This window comes from Cyprinodon tularosa, unplaced genomic scaffold (genome assembly GCF_016077235.1).
Source record: "Cyprinodon tularosa strain WSP-4 unplaced genomic scaffold, ASM1607723v1 ctg131, whole genome shotgun sequence".
NCBI lineage: Eukaryota > Metazoa > Chordata > Actinopteri > Cyprinodontiformes > Cyprinodontidae > Cyprinodon > Cyprinodon tularosa.
Genome location: NW_024038126.1, coordinates 991,855 through 1,007,788, shown reverse-complemented (window position 1 = coordinate 1,007,788; position 15,934 = coordinate 991,855). Strand labels below are relative to the sequence as shown.

Here is a 15,934-nt window from a genome sequence, read left to right as displayed (position 1 = left end):
ACTGTGAACAAGAGGTTTTCCATTTTTTTTTTTTACTTCCATTTCAATTACCTTAAAAATAGAACAGAAAAAAAAAACAGTTTTAGGTACTTACTCTCACCTTTTTCTTTGGGTTTGGTTGTTCTTCACTTGGACGTTTGGGAGATTTATTGGAGTCTTTGTTATCTGTAGGCTCATCATTCTTCTGAGATTTTGATCCATCAGTTTCTTGGTTTGCTATCAAAGGTTTAGGCTCATTTTCTGACTCTGGAATAAGGATACAAAAACAAAATCAGATTTTTAAAAAGCAATGTCCTGTAAAAAACTGTCTAGGGGGGACCCTGTCTTTTGCCAATAAGCTTCTGGAGATGGGCACCAACCCCACTGTGATCCCGTGTGCGGAATAAGATGAATGGATTTTTGAAAAAAGCAAAATCAAAGTATAATCAGACTTTAGAGAAAGAATACAGTCAGCCAGATTTCTTAATTCCAAAGTATTTCTGTAAGACGATATATGATGCTCTGAGAAACATTCCCAAAGCATTATGGAAAAATCCACCATGCTTAGTAGGTAGTATTTGGAACAATTCTATTCTAAATTGCCATGATTTGTGTTGCGAATAAAGATACACTGATCCATATCTTTTCTGATCCAATCTGATACCGATACAAAGGCTAAGTGGATATCTATGCCAATATCCGACATGGATCCGACTCAACTGTTGAATGAATTAACCATATATCCTGCCTTGTAAGTAAAGGCTTTACAGCTGACACGAACATTGTTAAAAAGGGTAAAAAATGTACACAGATGCAAATGTGCTTTATATTATTTATTAACAGATAAGCAGCAAAAAGAAAGAAATAACAGTTCCATGTAAAATGCAATGGATTGGATCTCTGATATGCAATTTCAAATCACATATATCCAATATAGCTATAGTCTACAGTATATCTCAGCTGATATCAGATCCAGGTATCTGACTGGTGCATCTCTATTTGTAAAAATAGATAACCAGACTTTCCTGTCAACTCTCAGCCCAACTTTGTGTTGAAATTTTCATTCTTTTTTTTTTTAAGTGAAAGATGTTCTTTTCCCAGATGGATCATCAAAATAAGTGGTCCTCCTGATTGTCATTCATCCTCGTCCCCATTTTCACTTACCGGTGGTGAGTCTGACATAGTGGAAAAATTGCAAATCTTCGTTTGGAAAATAAGCTTGTATGTGATGCAAACAGCAACTTCTAAACAGAGTGTGAACGAGGAGAAATGGGCTTGTGCACGTGTTCAATAGGTACAGGGTTGTGCATGGGCAATTTTTTATTAAGTAAAGAGGGTGGGTCATTTCAAAAGTTTGCAAAGATCCTCCACTGTACTTTTAAAATCATAAATAGTTCAAAATCTAATATGAAAAAAGCTTTATGCTTAATGTCATCTTGTTAATGTATCGATGTCCACAGACCGAATATTGTCCATTTCAAAATGTTTCATCAGAAAAGAAGTTTTCGTATATAATTAGTAAAGTATATAAATAAGAAGTTTACTTACTCTGTGATCCTGAAGGAGCTTCAGAAAGCTTGAGGCCACATTGACTGCAAAAGTTGGGTTTATTGTCCAAAATATCATGTTGACAACGTGGACACTTCATCCTTAGGAGGTTTCTAAAAAGAAAGAAAAAAAGAAAGTACCGTTCATTTGATGCCCCACAATATGGCTGTTTACTTTCGCTTTCTCCTTTACTGTTCCTGGTTGGTCTCATGATTATTTTCAGCCTTGCAATGTAGCAAGCCAAGAAAAAGTACTTCCCCTCATGTGAACTATGAGCAGCATTCGCATAGAATGCACATTTTTTTTAATGTTCAGTGTTAAAACTCTTGCAATAGTGTATCTAGGAAATTTTACACAGCATGCCATCTTTCCCGCCAAGTTCCCAGTACCAATAGTTCTATTCTAATCTCATTAGAAATTTATTTTTTAATAAATGAAGGAAACACGACAGCTCTTACAACACATAGCAATAAATTTAATTAAAAAGCATAAATTAATATCAAGATTTTCTTTCGAATTGAAAACCAAGCTTATGCCATGTCCAGGGGTGGAGCTAGATGGGGGGCCAATCATTGGCCACCCCTGTGGCCACCCCTACCCTTTATTTCCCTCGCAGCAGTAATACTCTGAAGTGGAATATTAAAAACATTTAAATTTTTCATATATTAACAATGACTTGACCACAAAAACAATGTGGTTAATTATGCACATCAATATACTATCATTAAAGATGGTAAGTACAGAAGTCATGCACTTTTCAGAACTAGATTTTGTCTTTTATGGGGTAATCTCTGCAAGTTATCTAGGAGTCTTCAGTGAAATCATAAACAAATAACTATTTTAATACAAACTTATTTGATAATCAATTTATGGAGATATTAGTACTTGTAAATATCAGTTTTATGCAGAATGATTACTGATAAAAGTAGGTCAGTAATGACAATGGAAAATATGTTTGCTCAAAACTCAAAGCCTGAAAGAATTTTATCCTCTATATCTTGTATCTAGAAAGCATGGATGTTTGAATAAATTCATCTTTTTGTTAGCAAAGGTTGTGGGAAAGTATAGTTTTTCTTTATTTAGAAAATATGGATGTTTTACTCATTAATTTTCTTGCTGGAACAGTACAGGTTCTTGTGCCTCTCCACTTTTGGCCACCCCTCAGTGTACATTAGTCACTGGCCACCCTTATAAAAATTTTCTGGCTACGCCTCTGGCCATGTCACAGACTATCTGTAAGCAACTAGCTAATAAGTTTCATTTTCCTTTTTTCACTTGGAAAATCGTTGCTTAGTCATTTGGGAAACAGAAACTGAATAATTACAGAATCCGACTGAAGAAAAAATTGCGTTTAACCCCAACTAAAAAACTCCAGACAGACAAAGTAATGAGGCATCTCTTGATAATAAACGATCTATGATGTATATTTCAGCCAATCGCGTTTTAGCGACGCACTTCCTTGTTATTTTGACATAAAAACCAATGCATGACAGTTTTACGAAGAAAATGATACAAACACGATAACTAAAGCAACACATCATATCACTCATCTTCATTAAAGTCTCTAAATCACATTACCTAAAAATGCTATAACATTAAATCAGCCAGTGCGCTAACTAGCTCAGTGGTTAACACCAAAATTGCTAACTTTAGCTTCGCCCTATCCTCTTCCAAACAGAATAATAACTAATGACAGCTGTAAAGGTTGGTGTGTGCGGAACCGCCACACGGTTTGAGCCCCACTTACTCTGCGGTTTCATGTCTCAACGCACTGTTATAATCTCTCCAGCTAATAGGATTATTTTTTTCCCTACTTTGTCAAAAACGTTCAATCTGACGTTAGGTTACCGTGTGCAACATAAACATTTCAGTGCTTACCAGAACCGAGCGGGCTCAGTCCTCTTCCTGCTGTGCAGCTCAGTAAAGCATACAGAGCAATCCTGCTGCATGTACTGCTAGTCACTGATGGCTGCTCTCTGTTAAAACATTTCCGTCGCTTCTAAAGTTTCGTTTTATCCTAAATGGGCGTATACCAATAAAGTTTACTTCGATTATGAATCATAAAACTGCGTCTCTTTGATCTTACCTACAGGTATGTGAAAATAACTTAGATCCACTACAGACATTTCAAATCCATTTATTTATTATTTATTTATTTAAAGCACTTGGTTAGAAAGCATGCTTTTATAATATAAAGCACGATTTCAAAAACTACTTAATCAAGTGATGGATTAAAAAAAGCAACTCTATTTGTTTCCCACACCTCCTGCACAGAGGAGTAGCCAGAAATGTTGATAAGGGTGGCCAAAAGCCACTGAGGGGGGGGGGCAAAATGCAGATAGGTGCCAGAACCTCAGGGTCAATCTATACTGTTCCAAAAGGAAAATGAACAATCACAACATCCATATTTTCTAAATAAAGACAAACTATACTTTCCTTTGCTAACAAAACATAAAGGCATATATTGAAACATCCATGCTGTCTAAATTAAAGGGGTAGTGGACAAAATTCTTTCAGTTTTGAGTTCTGGGGTCAACATCGTATTCATTGTCATTACTAACCTACTTTTATTAATAATCATTCAGCATAAAATTTATATTTAGATGTACTAATATCTACATTAAATTGATTATTTATTACTTAAGTAGTTATTTATCACTAGGTGACATCCAGAGACATAATTTCCTCTTTACCCCATATCAGACGAAATCTAGATCTGAAAAGAGCATGAATTCTGTATTTATCTTCAATGTTAGTATATTGATGTGCATAATCAACCACATGGTTTTTGTTGTCAGGTAATTGTTTACATATCTAAAATGTAAATGTTGAATAAGATATAAGCATTTGAGAGTATTGCTGCTGTCACCGTCTGTATTAAAGGGAAACAATGGTAGGGGTGGCCAAAGGGGTGGCCAATGATTGGGTAAGGCTGACCCCCCCCAGCCCCCCCCGTCTAGCTCCACCCCTGCTCCTACATAAGTCATAACGGATGTTGCAATAATGTGCTGTGTAATGTAAAAAAAAAATGTAAATCAAAAACAGAGACAATTAGATTATTGAATTCCACTTATTAATCAATAAGGTTTTTCTGGAGCACTTTTTATAGGCACAAAATGGTTCATTGAGTTTCAAAACAGAATATTACTATTCAAAAAAGGAAGAGTATCAGAATTTTCCAGAATACTTGCAGAGAAATCTAAATATAATGGAATTATCTAGTTATTTTTAACAGATAATAACAAATATGAAATATGATTAAGTCATAATAAACATCCAAACTTATTCAAAATCTGGTATCCAAAGTGGTCTAAATATAATTTTGATGTTCAGGGCCTGTTCAGAAAACAAAGAAAGTGAGAACTCATAATATATTCTGTGGTGAATCCCTGCCCATCCTGGATTTTTGGTTTTAGAAAGATGGGCTCAATCCGAATATTTGTTTAATTGTAGCTCCTACCATCTAATCTTAGCACTATCCAGCTGGTGCTGATTCCAGACAGCCTTCAGCCTTAAGGACACCATTACGCAACGGACACACAAATGATTCACACTGTTCAGATTGGGACTGCAGGCTTCTGGAAAAGCACTATGAAAAAACAAAAATTGCACAAATATAGCGAATGGCTGAAACTTTCTATTATAAAACCCAAACATGTGAAGATATGGACGCTATCATGTGTCACACAATATAGAGGCATTTTTTTTTGTTAACTCTGTAAACTAGCTCTGCCTATAAGGCAGGGGTCACCAACTTTTTTAAGGCTGAGGGCTACTTTATGGGTACTGAGTCATAGAACGGGCTACCAATACTGACCTATGATCTAGTGGAGTCGGCGTTAACCTGATCTTCATAGATAATAAACATATATCTATTGTTTCTTTTCATTTTTAATTTGCTTTTAGATATTCTCATTATGAAATCCATATAAATCCTCAAATGTTCTAATTTATTGATAGGATAAAATGCTTCATAAATGCTTCAAAATAAGAGCTTCAGTAAAATATAACATTTCAGATTTAGTCCACTGGTGAATTGTTCTGTTTTCAAAAGATGCTGAGGGCACCCCATGTTGTCCTTGAGGGCCCCTTGGTGCCCATGGGCACCACGTTGGTGACCCCTGCTATAAGGTCTGTTTCAGAAAGCTTTGTAGGCAAGTATTCTGCTCATATATCAACCTGAGTAAGGGACTAGATAGGCCACTGAAGTATTAAAAGCAGGATGTCATCAAATCTGCATTAAAAGTGCAAAATAATAACAGGAACACATATATATATAGACAGCAATATAAAACATTCATTTGTACAGCTTACTATTTCAAAAACCACATTCAGTTGTGAGTAGTCCTTATAAGTACATGGTGTTGTATGGTACGCTACGGTATAGTACGGTATGGTATGGTATGGTACGGTACGGTATGGTATGGTATGGTATGGTACGGTATGGTATGGTATGGTATGGTACGGTATGGTACGGTATGGTAGCATGGTACAGTGCGGTATGGTGCAGTACGGTCCTGTGCAGTACAGTGCGGGGCAGTATGGTATAATATGGTATGGTTTGGTATGGTATGGAACGGTATTGTGTGGTGTGGTATTGGGCAGTGGTTTCAAACTCATTTTATATTCAGTCATTTCAGCATCATTAGGTCTTTAAAGGGCCAGGTGCAGCTTTATATGGAAAGAAAATGCATACTATTATTTTATAACTTTACCCCTCATTATTTTACTGTTTTTGTTACTTTGTACACTTACAAGAACATGCCTTTTTTTACTCATAAGGGCCTGATAAATTATTATAGGCTGGATTTAGCCTGTGGGACTTGAGTTTAACACACTGTATTTTGGATTTTAACTCTACCGCCCTGACATTATCCTTCATTTGTTTATATTTTGCTTAGAAAATGAGATGGGCTACTAAGGCTTACAATTAGGACTAGTGAGTTCTAGTGTGGTTAAACTGATCAGCTCCTGTGGTTGGGAATGAATGAAGCATCTCCATGGCCAGATGAATAAAGTATCTCTAGAAAATTCCTTTATTCTCTCACAGTGGGGAAATTGTGTTGTTACATCAGCAGCAAAATGTTGTAGCAGAAGTGGTCACACAATGTGATAACTATGACAAAGTCCTCAGGGAACTTCTGGAGGTGGCAGCGTGGGGAGTTGATGGAGAACCCTGTAGAGTAGAGGGTGAAGAGGAACGGTACCAGCACTGTTCCCTTTGGGACCCCTGTACTGCAGACCAACCTGTCTGAGACACAGCTCTGTGTCCTCACATACTGTGAGCAGCCAGTGAGGTAGTACAAAATCCACAGGGACATGTGCTGGTCCACTCATGACAGCTCCAGCTGTAGGAGTCCTGGCTGGATGGTGTTGAAAGCACTGGAGAAATCAAAGAACATAATCGTCACAGTGCTTCCAAATTTCTCAAGATGAGTAAGTCTTTCGTGCAGAAGGAAAATGATGGCATAATCTGCCCCAGTCCCCGGCTGTTAGGCCAACTGAGGTGGATCCAAAGAAGTCTTCACCAGGGGGCGTAGATGGTGTAAGACTAACTGTTCGAGGGTCTTCATTCAATTCAGTTTATTTATATAGTGCCAATTCACAATACATGTCATCTCAAGGTACTTTACAGTTCACCAGATGAGAAAAAGTATAACATTAGCGATTGAACTAACAGATTCTACAGAGTGTGAGAATAGAGATAGAATGAAGCAGAATGATGAAATAGAGGTCCATATGTTCTCCAGCAGTCTAAGCCTATAGCAGCACAATTATAGAGATAGCTCAGCTGAGCTGAGGCACTCTAACTATAAGCTTTATCAAAAAGGAAAGTTTTAAGCTTACCCTTAAAAGTAAACAGGGTGTCTGTCTCATGGACTAAAACTGGTAGTTGGTTACACAGGAGAGGAGCCTGATAACTAAAAGATCTGCCTCCTATTCTACTTTAGAAATTCTAGGAACCACTAGTAAACCTGCAGATTGAGAGTGAAGTGCTCTGTTAGGAACATAAGGAACAATCAGATCTCTGATATAAGATGGCGCTTGGCCATTTAAGGCTTTATATGTGAGGAGGATTTTAAATTCTATTCTGTATTTAACGGGACGCCATTGAAGAGAATCTAGGACAGGAGAGATATGATCTCTCTTTTTAATTTTCATCAGGACTCTGGCTGCAGCATTTTGGATCAGCTGAAGGCTTTTAACTACAGTTTGTGGACTTCCTGATATTAAAGACTTACAATAGTCCAGCCTTGAAGTAACAAATTCATGGACTAGTTTCTCAGCATCACCCCATGACAGGATATTTCTAATTTTTGCAATATTCCACAGATGAAAGAAGGAAATTCTAGAAACCTCTTTGGTATGATATTTAAATGAAACCAAGTTTTCTTACTTTATTATCTGAAATAAGTTTAATCCCATCCAAATGAAGTGACTGACTGATCAGCTTCTTTTTCAAAGACTCTGGTCCAAAGACTATAACTTCAGTTTTGTCTGCATTCAGGAGCAGAAAGTTGAGAGTCATCCAGGTTTTTATGTCTTCAAGACATGCCTGTAATCTGTGTAATGGGTTAGCTTCATCTGGATTTATAGACAGATATAGCTTGGTATTGTGGAGTAAAAATTGAGCACTGAGAGTAAGAAGAAAAGGTTTTATTTTCTTTGCAAAGGAAATCACAGAACAAGCTGAACACAGCTCCCAATGTGATTCTGAAGCATTCAGAATCACACCCCTCCATTTATGAAGAACCCACAGCATACACACACATGAGCATTGAATCTTCCCAAGGGTAAAACTTCATCAAAAGACATAAATATGCTTTTGGATAAACATTCCAGACAACTGCTTTCTGTTCTTACCAGAGACAGGACGGGAGAGCATATATTTTAACCATAGCATGAAGGAGACTTTATGAACTCCTTATTTCTCGTGACCTTTCCTTCACCCATGTCTAGAGTAGGGAGGGAAGGCGCCTGTTTTTTGTCCCCCTAAACACCATAGCATAGTGAATGGTACAGGATCTCACTATCATTACCTCTGTTCGAACATTTATCACACAAAATAAGCAAAGGAAAAACCTTGATTCCACAGTATCATCAGCATAACAGTGGAAATGAAACCAATGCTGTCTAATAACTCTACCGATTGGGAGCATATATATAGTAAAGAGAATTGGTCCTAGCACTGATCCCTGTGGTACTCCACAGGTAACCTTTGAGCATGAGGAAGATTTGTCATTAACGTGGACAAACTGAAATCGATCAGATAGATAAAATTTAAACCAGTCTATTGCTGTTCCTTTAATTCCAACAAAATATTCAAGTCTTTCTAAAAGTATATTATGATCAACTGTATCAAATGCAGCACTTAGATCTAACAGGACATGTACAGATTATCTGAGGCCATGAGAATATCATTAGTGACTTTCAACAGAGCTGTTTCAGGGCTATGATGAGCTCTAAAGCCAGACTGAAACTCATCAAAAAGTTAATTATAGTGTAAGTGGTCGCACACTCGTTTGGCAACTACTTTCTTAAGAATTTTAGATAAGGAAGACTGTATATAGGTCTATAATTGACCAAGTCATCTTGGTCAAGAGAAAGTTTCTTAAGCAACGGTTTAATTACAGCAACCTTAAAAGCCTTTGGTACATATCCCTGTAACAGAGATAGATTAATCACATCTAAAATGGAGGACGAGATCAAAGGGAATTATTCCTTAAATAACCTGGTTGGAACTGGATCTAACATAAAATTTGAAGGCTCCATCCCACAAATTTGGAGCCTGGGTGCTCTGATTTTGGTCTGAGATGTTTTCAGGCCTTTCCAGGCCCCTCTAAGCATTGTAAGACAGCATTGTAAGGAGGGTCTGAGTTGATACAGTGGTGGAATATGCAGTTCCTTCAATTTCTGAAAAATATGGTTCTCACTGCATCCAAGTAATCTTATCAATATGTCACATATAATAAATATTTGTTAAAAAAAACAATTATTTTAAGGATTTACTGAAACCAATTCAGAGCCACAAAGAGAACAAATATTAATTTAAGCATTAAACAACATATAATAAGCAACATATAAAACTTTTTGGAAGGCTACCGTTCCTTTCTGCCTGTTTTTTACTTAACCCCTGTAGCAATTTTTTTTCTACAGTCAGAAATCCATCATAATTAATAATGTATAGCAAAAATCTTCCTTGGTAACTTTCAATTTCTCTTTAAGAAATGATATTTGCACTGCACAACCTAAAGGAATATCATATTGATGAGCAGAATTATGGCACTCCAAGTGAAACATAAGTGGTCAAAAGTATTAAAACAATGACATCAGAAAGTTCCAAACAGAAAAGAAACAAAAATAAATAATGGAGTCGTGTTTTGTCTTCTAGTACCAATAGTGGAACAGCAGGTTAGTTAAAAATAGTGTGGTGCACAGATTACAAAAAACTGGTTTGATCTTTAAAATCTTGACTCTGTATCTTGGGTGTGCAAATGCTAAGAATAATTCAATTCAATTCAATTCAGTTTATTTATATAGCGCCAAATTCACAACACATGTCATCTCAAGGCACTTTACAGTTCAACCAGATCAAATTGATACAAAGTTTTCTATCTAAGGAAAACCAGTTGATTGCATTGACTCATTGACTCAAATACAATCCCCCACACTAAGCATGCTTGTAGCGACAGTGGAGAGGAAAAACTCCCTTTTAACAGGAAGAAACCTCCAGCAGAACCAGGCTCAGTGTGAGCGGCCATCTGCCGAGGCCGACTGGGGTTCAAGGAGACAGAAGCAGAGATACAAAAAGCAGCTGTAAAAGGCGGCCCCGTCCAGGAAACACACAGCCAGGCAGACGAGCTCCAAGGCAGCTCCCATGCCAGAGGACGAAGAAAGCACATCCACTCAGTCACGGTCAGAGAAACAGGACCACACTGGAAAACAGGCCGATCTCCAACATCTATAAACAAGGGTGTTGATAGAAGCAGCACAGCTGATGTTTCTTTCCAGGATGACGTCACAGCCAAACAGGAACAGACGAGGCAAAGCTACTCTGAGGAAAAGCAGAGAGAGCAGAAGGTTAGAGATTGAACTAACAGATTCTGCAGAATAGGAGAACAGAGAGAGAATGAAGCAGAATGATGAAATGGGGGTCCCTATGTCCTCCAAAAGTCTAAGCCTATAGCAGCATAACTATAGAGATAGCTCAGGATAACCTGAGCCACTCTAACTATAAGCTTTATCAAAAAGGAAAGTTTTAAGCCTAGCCTTAAAAGTAGACAGGGTGTCTGCCTCACAGACTAAAACTGGTAGTTGGTTCCACAGGAGAGGAGCCTGATAACTAAAAGATCTGCCTCCCATTCTACTTTTAGAAATTCTAGGAACCACTAGTAAACTTGCAGATTGAGAGCGAAGTGCTCTGTTAGGAACATAAGGAACAATCAGATCTCTGATATAAGATGGAGCTTGGCCATTTAAGGCTTTATATGTGAATAGCACAGGGTGATCTGCAGTCACCTGCTGCAAAAACTTGGTAGTTAAACTGCTTACGACAATGAATTTATTTCAAAACAAATTTGCTTTTAAAAAAATTTGCAGGAAAATTGTATTTCCTCACAATTTTCCTGTGTAACGTCATGCTCAGGCTTGAAGTGTTTATATAAAGCATATGAAATGTCTGCAGGATGACCTTTTATCCTGTTATGAGTCAGTCATTCTGGCTCTCACATGACAGCCATTCACCTTTAGTTTAGAATTTCCACGTCAGAACACTTTGCTCCTATTCAAAGGCTTTGCTGTGCTGCTAGATGTTCAGCAGAGGGCAGAGTGAGACAGAATTTGAATGTTAACGCAACAACGTGCAGTATCAACCAATTAACTTCAAAAATGGCTCCTGCAGCCATCTAAAAGAGTCAAATGCATTATCTGTCTGAAACACCTCAGATTGGTGTTTCAGCAAGATCACTCCACTGTCACTTTTTTAAGGTTTGTGGTGAAGTCATAATGCCATGGTAACTTAGGTTACACTGAAAGTGAAAGGTTCAATCAGGTTGTCAGATTTTAAGACCAGAAGGTGTTTCATCCCAAAGAATACAGTAGTTGCAAATAGTTCCTTCAATGCTCACCAATATAAGAACAATAAAGTATGGTGATATTGTAAATATGTTGCCAACAGCTTAAACAGACCAAAGAAAATTAGTAAAAAGATAATGTTAGTAAAGAAATGGTAACTGACAATGGTTTTCTAGTTCTCATCATTTATAAAAAAAAAACAAACAAAAAAACAAACAGACAAGAATGATGATTATTTATGAAAGGTTATAGGCTTTTACAGACAAAAAAAAAACAGTAATACTGACCATAATAAGGGGTAAAAAAAAAAACAATATTTTATCTCCAGTTAAAGTTTCACAATCAGTCTATGCATGTTTACATTTTCAAAGTGCAATGTTATGTCTTCATTAAACCTGCTGTGTTTGTTTTGCCTGTAATGATTCATTTATGCTTTAAATTACCAAAACACTGACATTTTTTTTCCAAGTTTGAAGACATTTCGGTTCCCATTCAGGAAGCTTTTTAAATTTAAAATGTCAGAATAAATGTTGAGTTCAAAGCTTTGTAGAAACTCAAACTTTATAGAGGAACTCAACGCTTATTCTGAAATTTTGAATTTAAAAAGTTTTCTAGATGGGAAGCGAAATGTCTTCAAACTTGGAAAAGTTTGAAGACAGTCATGTCCAGTGGATTGTTTTTTTTTTTATTGGTATGACTATGACCTTGATGACTGAGAATCTTGATAAGCATATGTATTAGATTCACCATCGAAATAAAATTAGTTTCTCTAATATTATGCTTGGGATAAAATCTGATGCTTGCAAAAGTAGTCATATCCCCATAAAACCTTTCTGCAAACCATCTGCAAGGTTACAAGGATTTAGATAAAGCACTGCATAATTCAGAATAAGCAGTTCACCTTTAACTGATTTTCTTTTTTTCTTTTTACAAAAACGTCTATGCAACTCTATTATCATTAGTACACAGGTATAAGTAGCTTTTTTCTCATTCTTTTTTCATATGCATCTTCATTTTTCTTTCATATTTACCAAAGCTCAGATGACTTTAAAAGTTTCTGTGAACTGCTACACTTCAAAATGACAATACTTGATGTTATTAAATTGCAAAGGTTTAGTAGCAATGCTCTTAAAAAGAAAATACATTTATTCTAAGGCTGCCTTAAGCAAACTGTTATTAATGAAATGTTTGCTTGTAGAGATTTACCTGCAAACTTCACTGTACGTCTCTCATTTATCACCCTTATGGGACTCTGTCTGCTTCAGGGTGAAGGTGACACAGTAGATGAGCGACTCTATTATCGCATGAATGGTTCTATGGAAAATATTTATGTGACTAAGAAAACATCTTTCATGTCTCGCTTTTTATTGGCGTAAACAGATGCTTAAATAATCTGAGTATCATATATGACATTTTCCTCCTGTGTTTGGGGTTGTTATCCCAGCTGATTTTGATGAGATCTGAACATATATGGTAAATTATAACACACAACATAGGAAACAGCTATTTTTGTCAGTATTTTTCACTGTTATACCTGTTATAAATTTTAGAGCAGCAGATCTATTAGGTAAAATAATCAGGATTTAGTTTTTGCTAAATTCCACTACCTTATTTTTGCAGGTAACTTTTTAATTGTGCAAATCCATATATATATATATATATATATACACTATATTGCCAAAAGTATTTGCTCACCCATCCAAATTATTGGAATCAGGTGTTCCAATCACTTCCATGGCCACAGGTGTATAAATTCAAGCACCTAGGCATGCAGACTGTTTTTACAAACATTTGTGAAAGAATGGGTCGCTCTCAGGAGCTCAGTGAATTCCAGCGTGGAACTGTGATAGGATGCCACCTGTGCAACAAATCCAGTCATGAAATATCCTCGCTCCTAAATATTCCACAGTCAACTGTCAGCTGTATTATAAGAAAATGGAAGTGTTTGGGAACGACAGCAACTCAGCCACGAAGTGGTAGGCCACGTAAACTGACGGAGCGGGGTCAGCGGATGCTGACGCGCATAGTGCGAAGAGGTCGCCAACTTTCTGCAGAGTCAATCACTACAGACCTCCAAACTTCATGTGGCCTTCAGATTAGCTCAAGAACAGTGCGCAGAGAGCTTCATGGAATGGGTTTCCATGGTCGAGCAGCTGCATCCAAGCCATACATCACCAAGTGCAATGCAAAGCGTCGGATGCGGTGGTGTAAAGCACGCCGCCACTGGACTCTAGAGCAGTGGAGACGCGTTCTCTGGAGTGACGAATCGCGCTTCTCCATCTGGCAATCTGATGGACGGGTCTGGGTTTGGCGGTTGCCAGGAGAACGGTACTTGTCTGACTGCATTGTGCCAAGTGTAAAGTTTGGTGGAGGGGGGATTATGGTGTGGGGTTGTTTTTCAGGAGCTGGGCTTGGCCCCTTAGTTCCAGTGAAAGGAACTCTGAATGCTTCAGCATACCAAGACATTTTGGACAATTCCATGCTCCCAACTTTGTGGGAACAGTTTGGAGCTGGCCCCTTCCTCTTCCAACATGACTGTGCACCAGTGCACAAAGCAAGGTCCATAAAGAAATGGATGACAGAGTCTGGTGTGGATGAACTTGACTGGCCTGCACAGAGTCCTGACCTCAACCCGATAGAACACCTTTGGGATGAATTAGAGCGGAGACTGAGAGCCAGGCCTTCTCGTCCAACATCAGTGTGCGACCTCACAAATGCGCTTCTGGAAGAATGGTCAAAAATTCCCATAAACACACTCCTAAACCTTGTGGACAGCCTTCCCAGAAGAGTTGAAGCTGTTCTAGCTGCAAAGGGTGGACCGACGTCATATTGAACCCTATGGATTAGGAACGGGATGTCACTTAAGCTCATATGTGAGTCAAGGCAGGTGAGCAAATACTTTTGGCAATATAGTGTATATATATATATATATATATATATATATATATATATATATATATATATATATATATATATATATATATATGCTTAATTTAACATACATTTTTGACAATAGTATTGGCAGGGTATGTAGTGGTTAAATATCCACACGAAATGAACAAGTCTAAATATTGTTAAAATTTGAATGACGGTAGAAAACAGTGTGGTCAACCCAGCTTTATTTCCAGTAAGAACAAACACACATCAATTTTTTTTTTACATTCCAGAGATGTGCGAGCTCCAAGACGTCATCGCTCAGCGTCAGTTCCTATCTGCAATCCATTCAACATAATTCTAAGCATTAAACTGAATGCAGATTAAACTAAAGGGAAATTATAAACACAGTAAAGCAGTTACATAGTTATAATGTAATCATAAATATTCTATACATTAAATACTAAACATATCCAAAAGTAACAACTAAATATGAGCGTAAATTACTGAATAGAAAATTTTTTACCAACAGGGTATGTTGTGTGGTTTGTGAGGTCATCCACAGACAGTGAGAAATGTCTCAACAGCTAGAGCTATATTGACGACATTTCTGTCGTCAATTGCTAAGGGCACTGAAGAGGAAATGCTAGAAAGGAGGTAATTTTAGGAATCCACTTCAAATCTATTGTCCTTTTATATAACTTGAAGCATCAAATTTACATATAAATGGTAGATTGTCATGGTGTTACATTTTTTATTTAAATACAATCAAATATGCTTCACTTTAGTGAAGCATGTTGATTTTACCATTGTCAGACAAGCTTTGGTCTTTTCATGGACAAAAATAAGAAAGAATTGATTGAAAAGACTTCAGATGTTTATTACAGATGCAGTTGCTATTTAAAACAAAAGTCTTCTTTAAGGACAAATGATAATTAAAATGTTAGCAATGAGTACATGAGTAGCTACAAATAACAATATAACAGAGCACAAATCTAATGCGAAAACCAAAGAAAGCTGCAAAAATAAAAATATTACCATTTTAATTGTGTGATACACCCATCCATTCATCTACTGTTTGCTTAACTGAGACTGAATCGGTTACAACCTTTAACTTGTCAGTTTTGACCATTATAACTTATTGGGCAATAGATCCATTGTGCAAGAGGATATTTTTTGCTTATTTACAAAACCTTTTGTTTGCTTTTTTATGATGCATATGAAATCAATAATTTCTAGAAGTTACTTTTGCCAAAGACAGACATGGTTTTGTACCCTCTTAGGTCAACCACAAAAAGCGAGAAATGTCTCAACAGCTAGAGCTATAATGACAACATTTCTTTCATCAATTGCTGAAGAGGAAAAAAGTTGTCAGGTCTTAGAAATAAACCTAACAAACATATGAGGTCTTTGGTCTCAATAAACAACAGATCACTTTTTTCTATTTAGTGAAATCTTG

At 37.0% G+C, this 15,934-nt stretch overlaps 1 protein-coding gene across 2 annotated transcripts in view; it reads right to left on the bottom strand.

The window, feature by feature from the left end:
* rnf213a (ring finger protein 213a) overlaps window positions 1-3,543 on the bottom strand; it is a 39,109-nt gene extending 35,566 nt beyond the window's left edge. Inside the window, exons 1-3 of one of the 2 annotated variants that reach the window (XM_038277457.1) lie at window positions 3,406-3,543; window positions 1,528-1,640; window positions 95-246 (exon numbers count right to left, since the gene is read on the bottom strand). In XM_038277457.1, coding sequence (XP_038133385.1) covers window positions 95-246; window positions 1,528-1,627 — 252 coding nt within the window. In that variant the 5' untranslated portion in view covers window positions 1,628-1,640; window positions 3,406-3,543. The remainder of the gene's footprint in view (window positions 1-94; window positions 247-1,527; window positions 1,641-3,405) is intronic. The other variant, XM_038277458.1, reaches the window with a different exon arrangement.
* Between the last annotated feature and the right edge of the window lie 12,391 nt (window positions 3,544-15,934).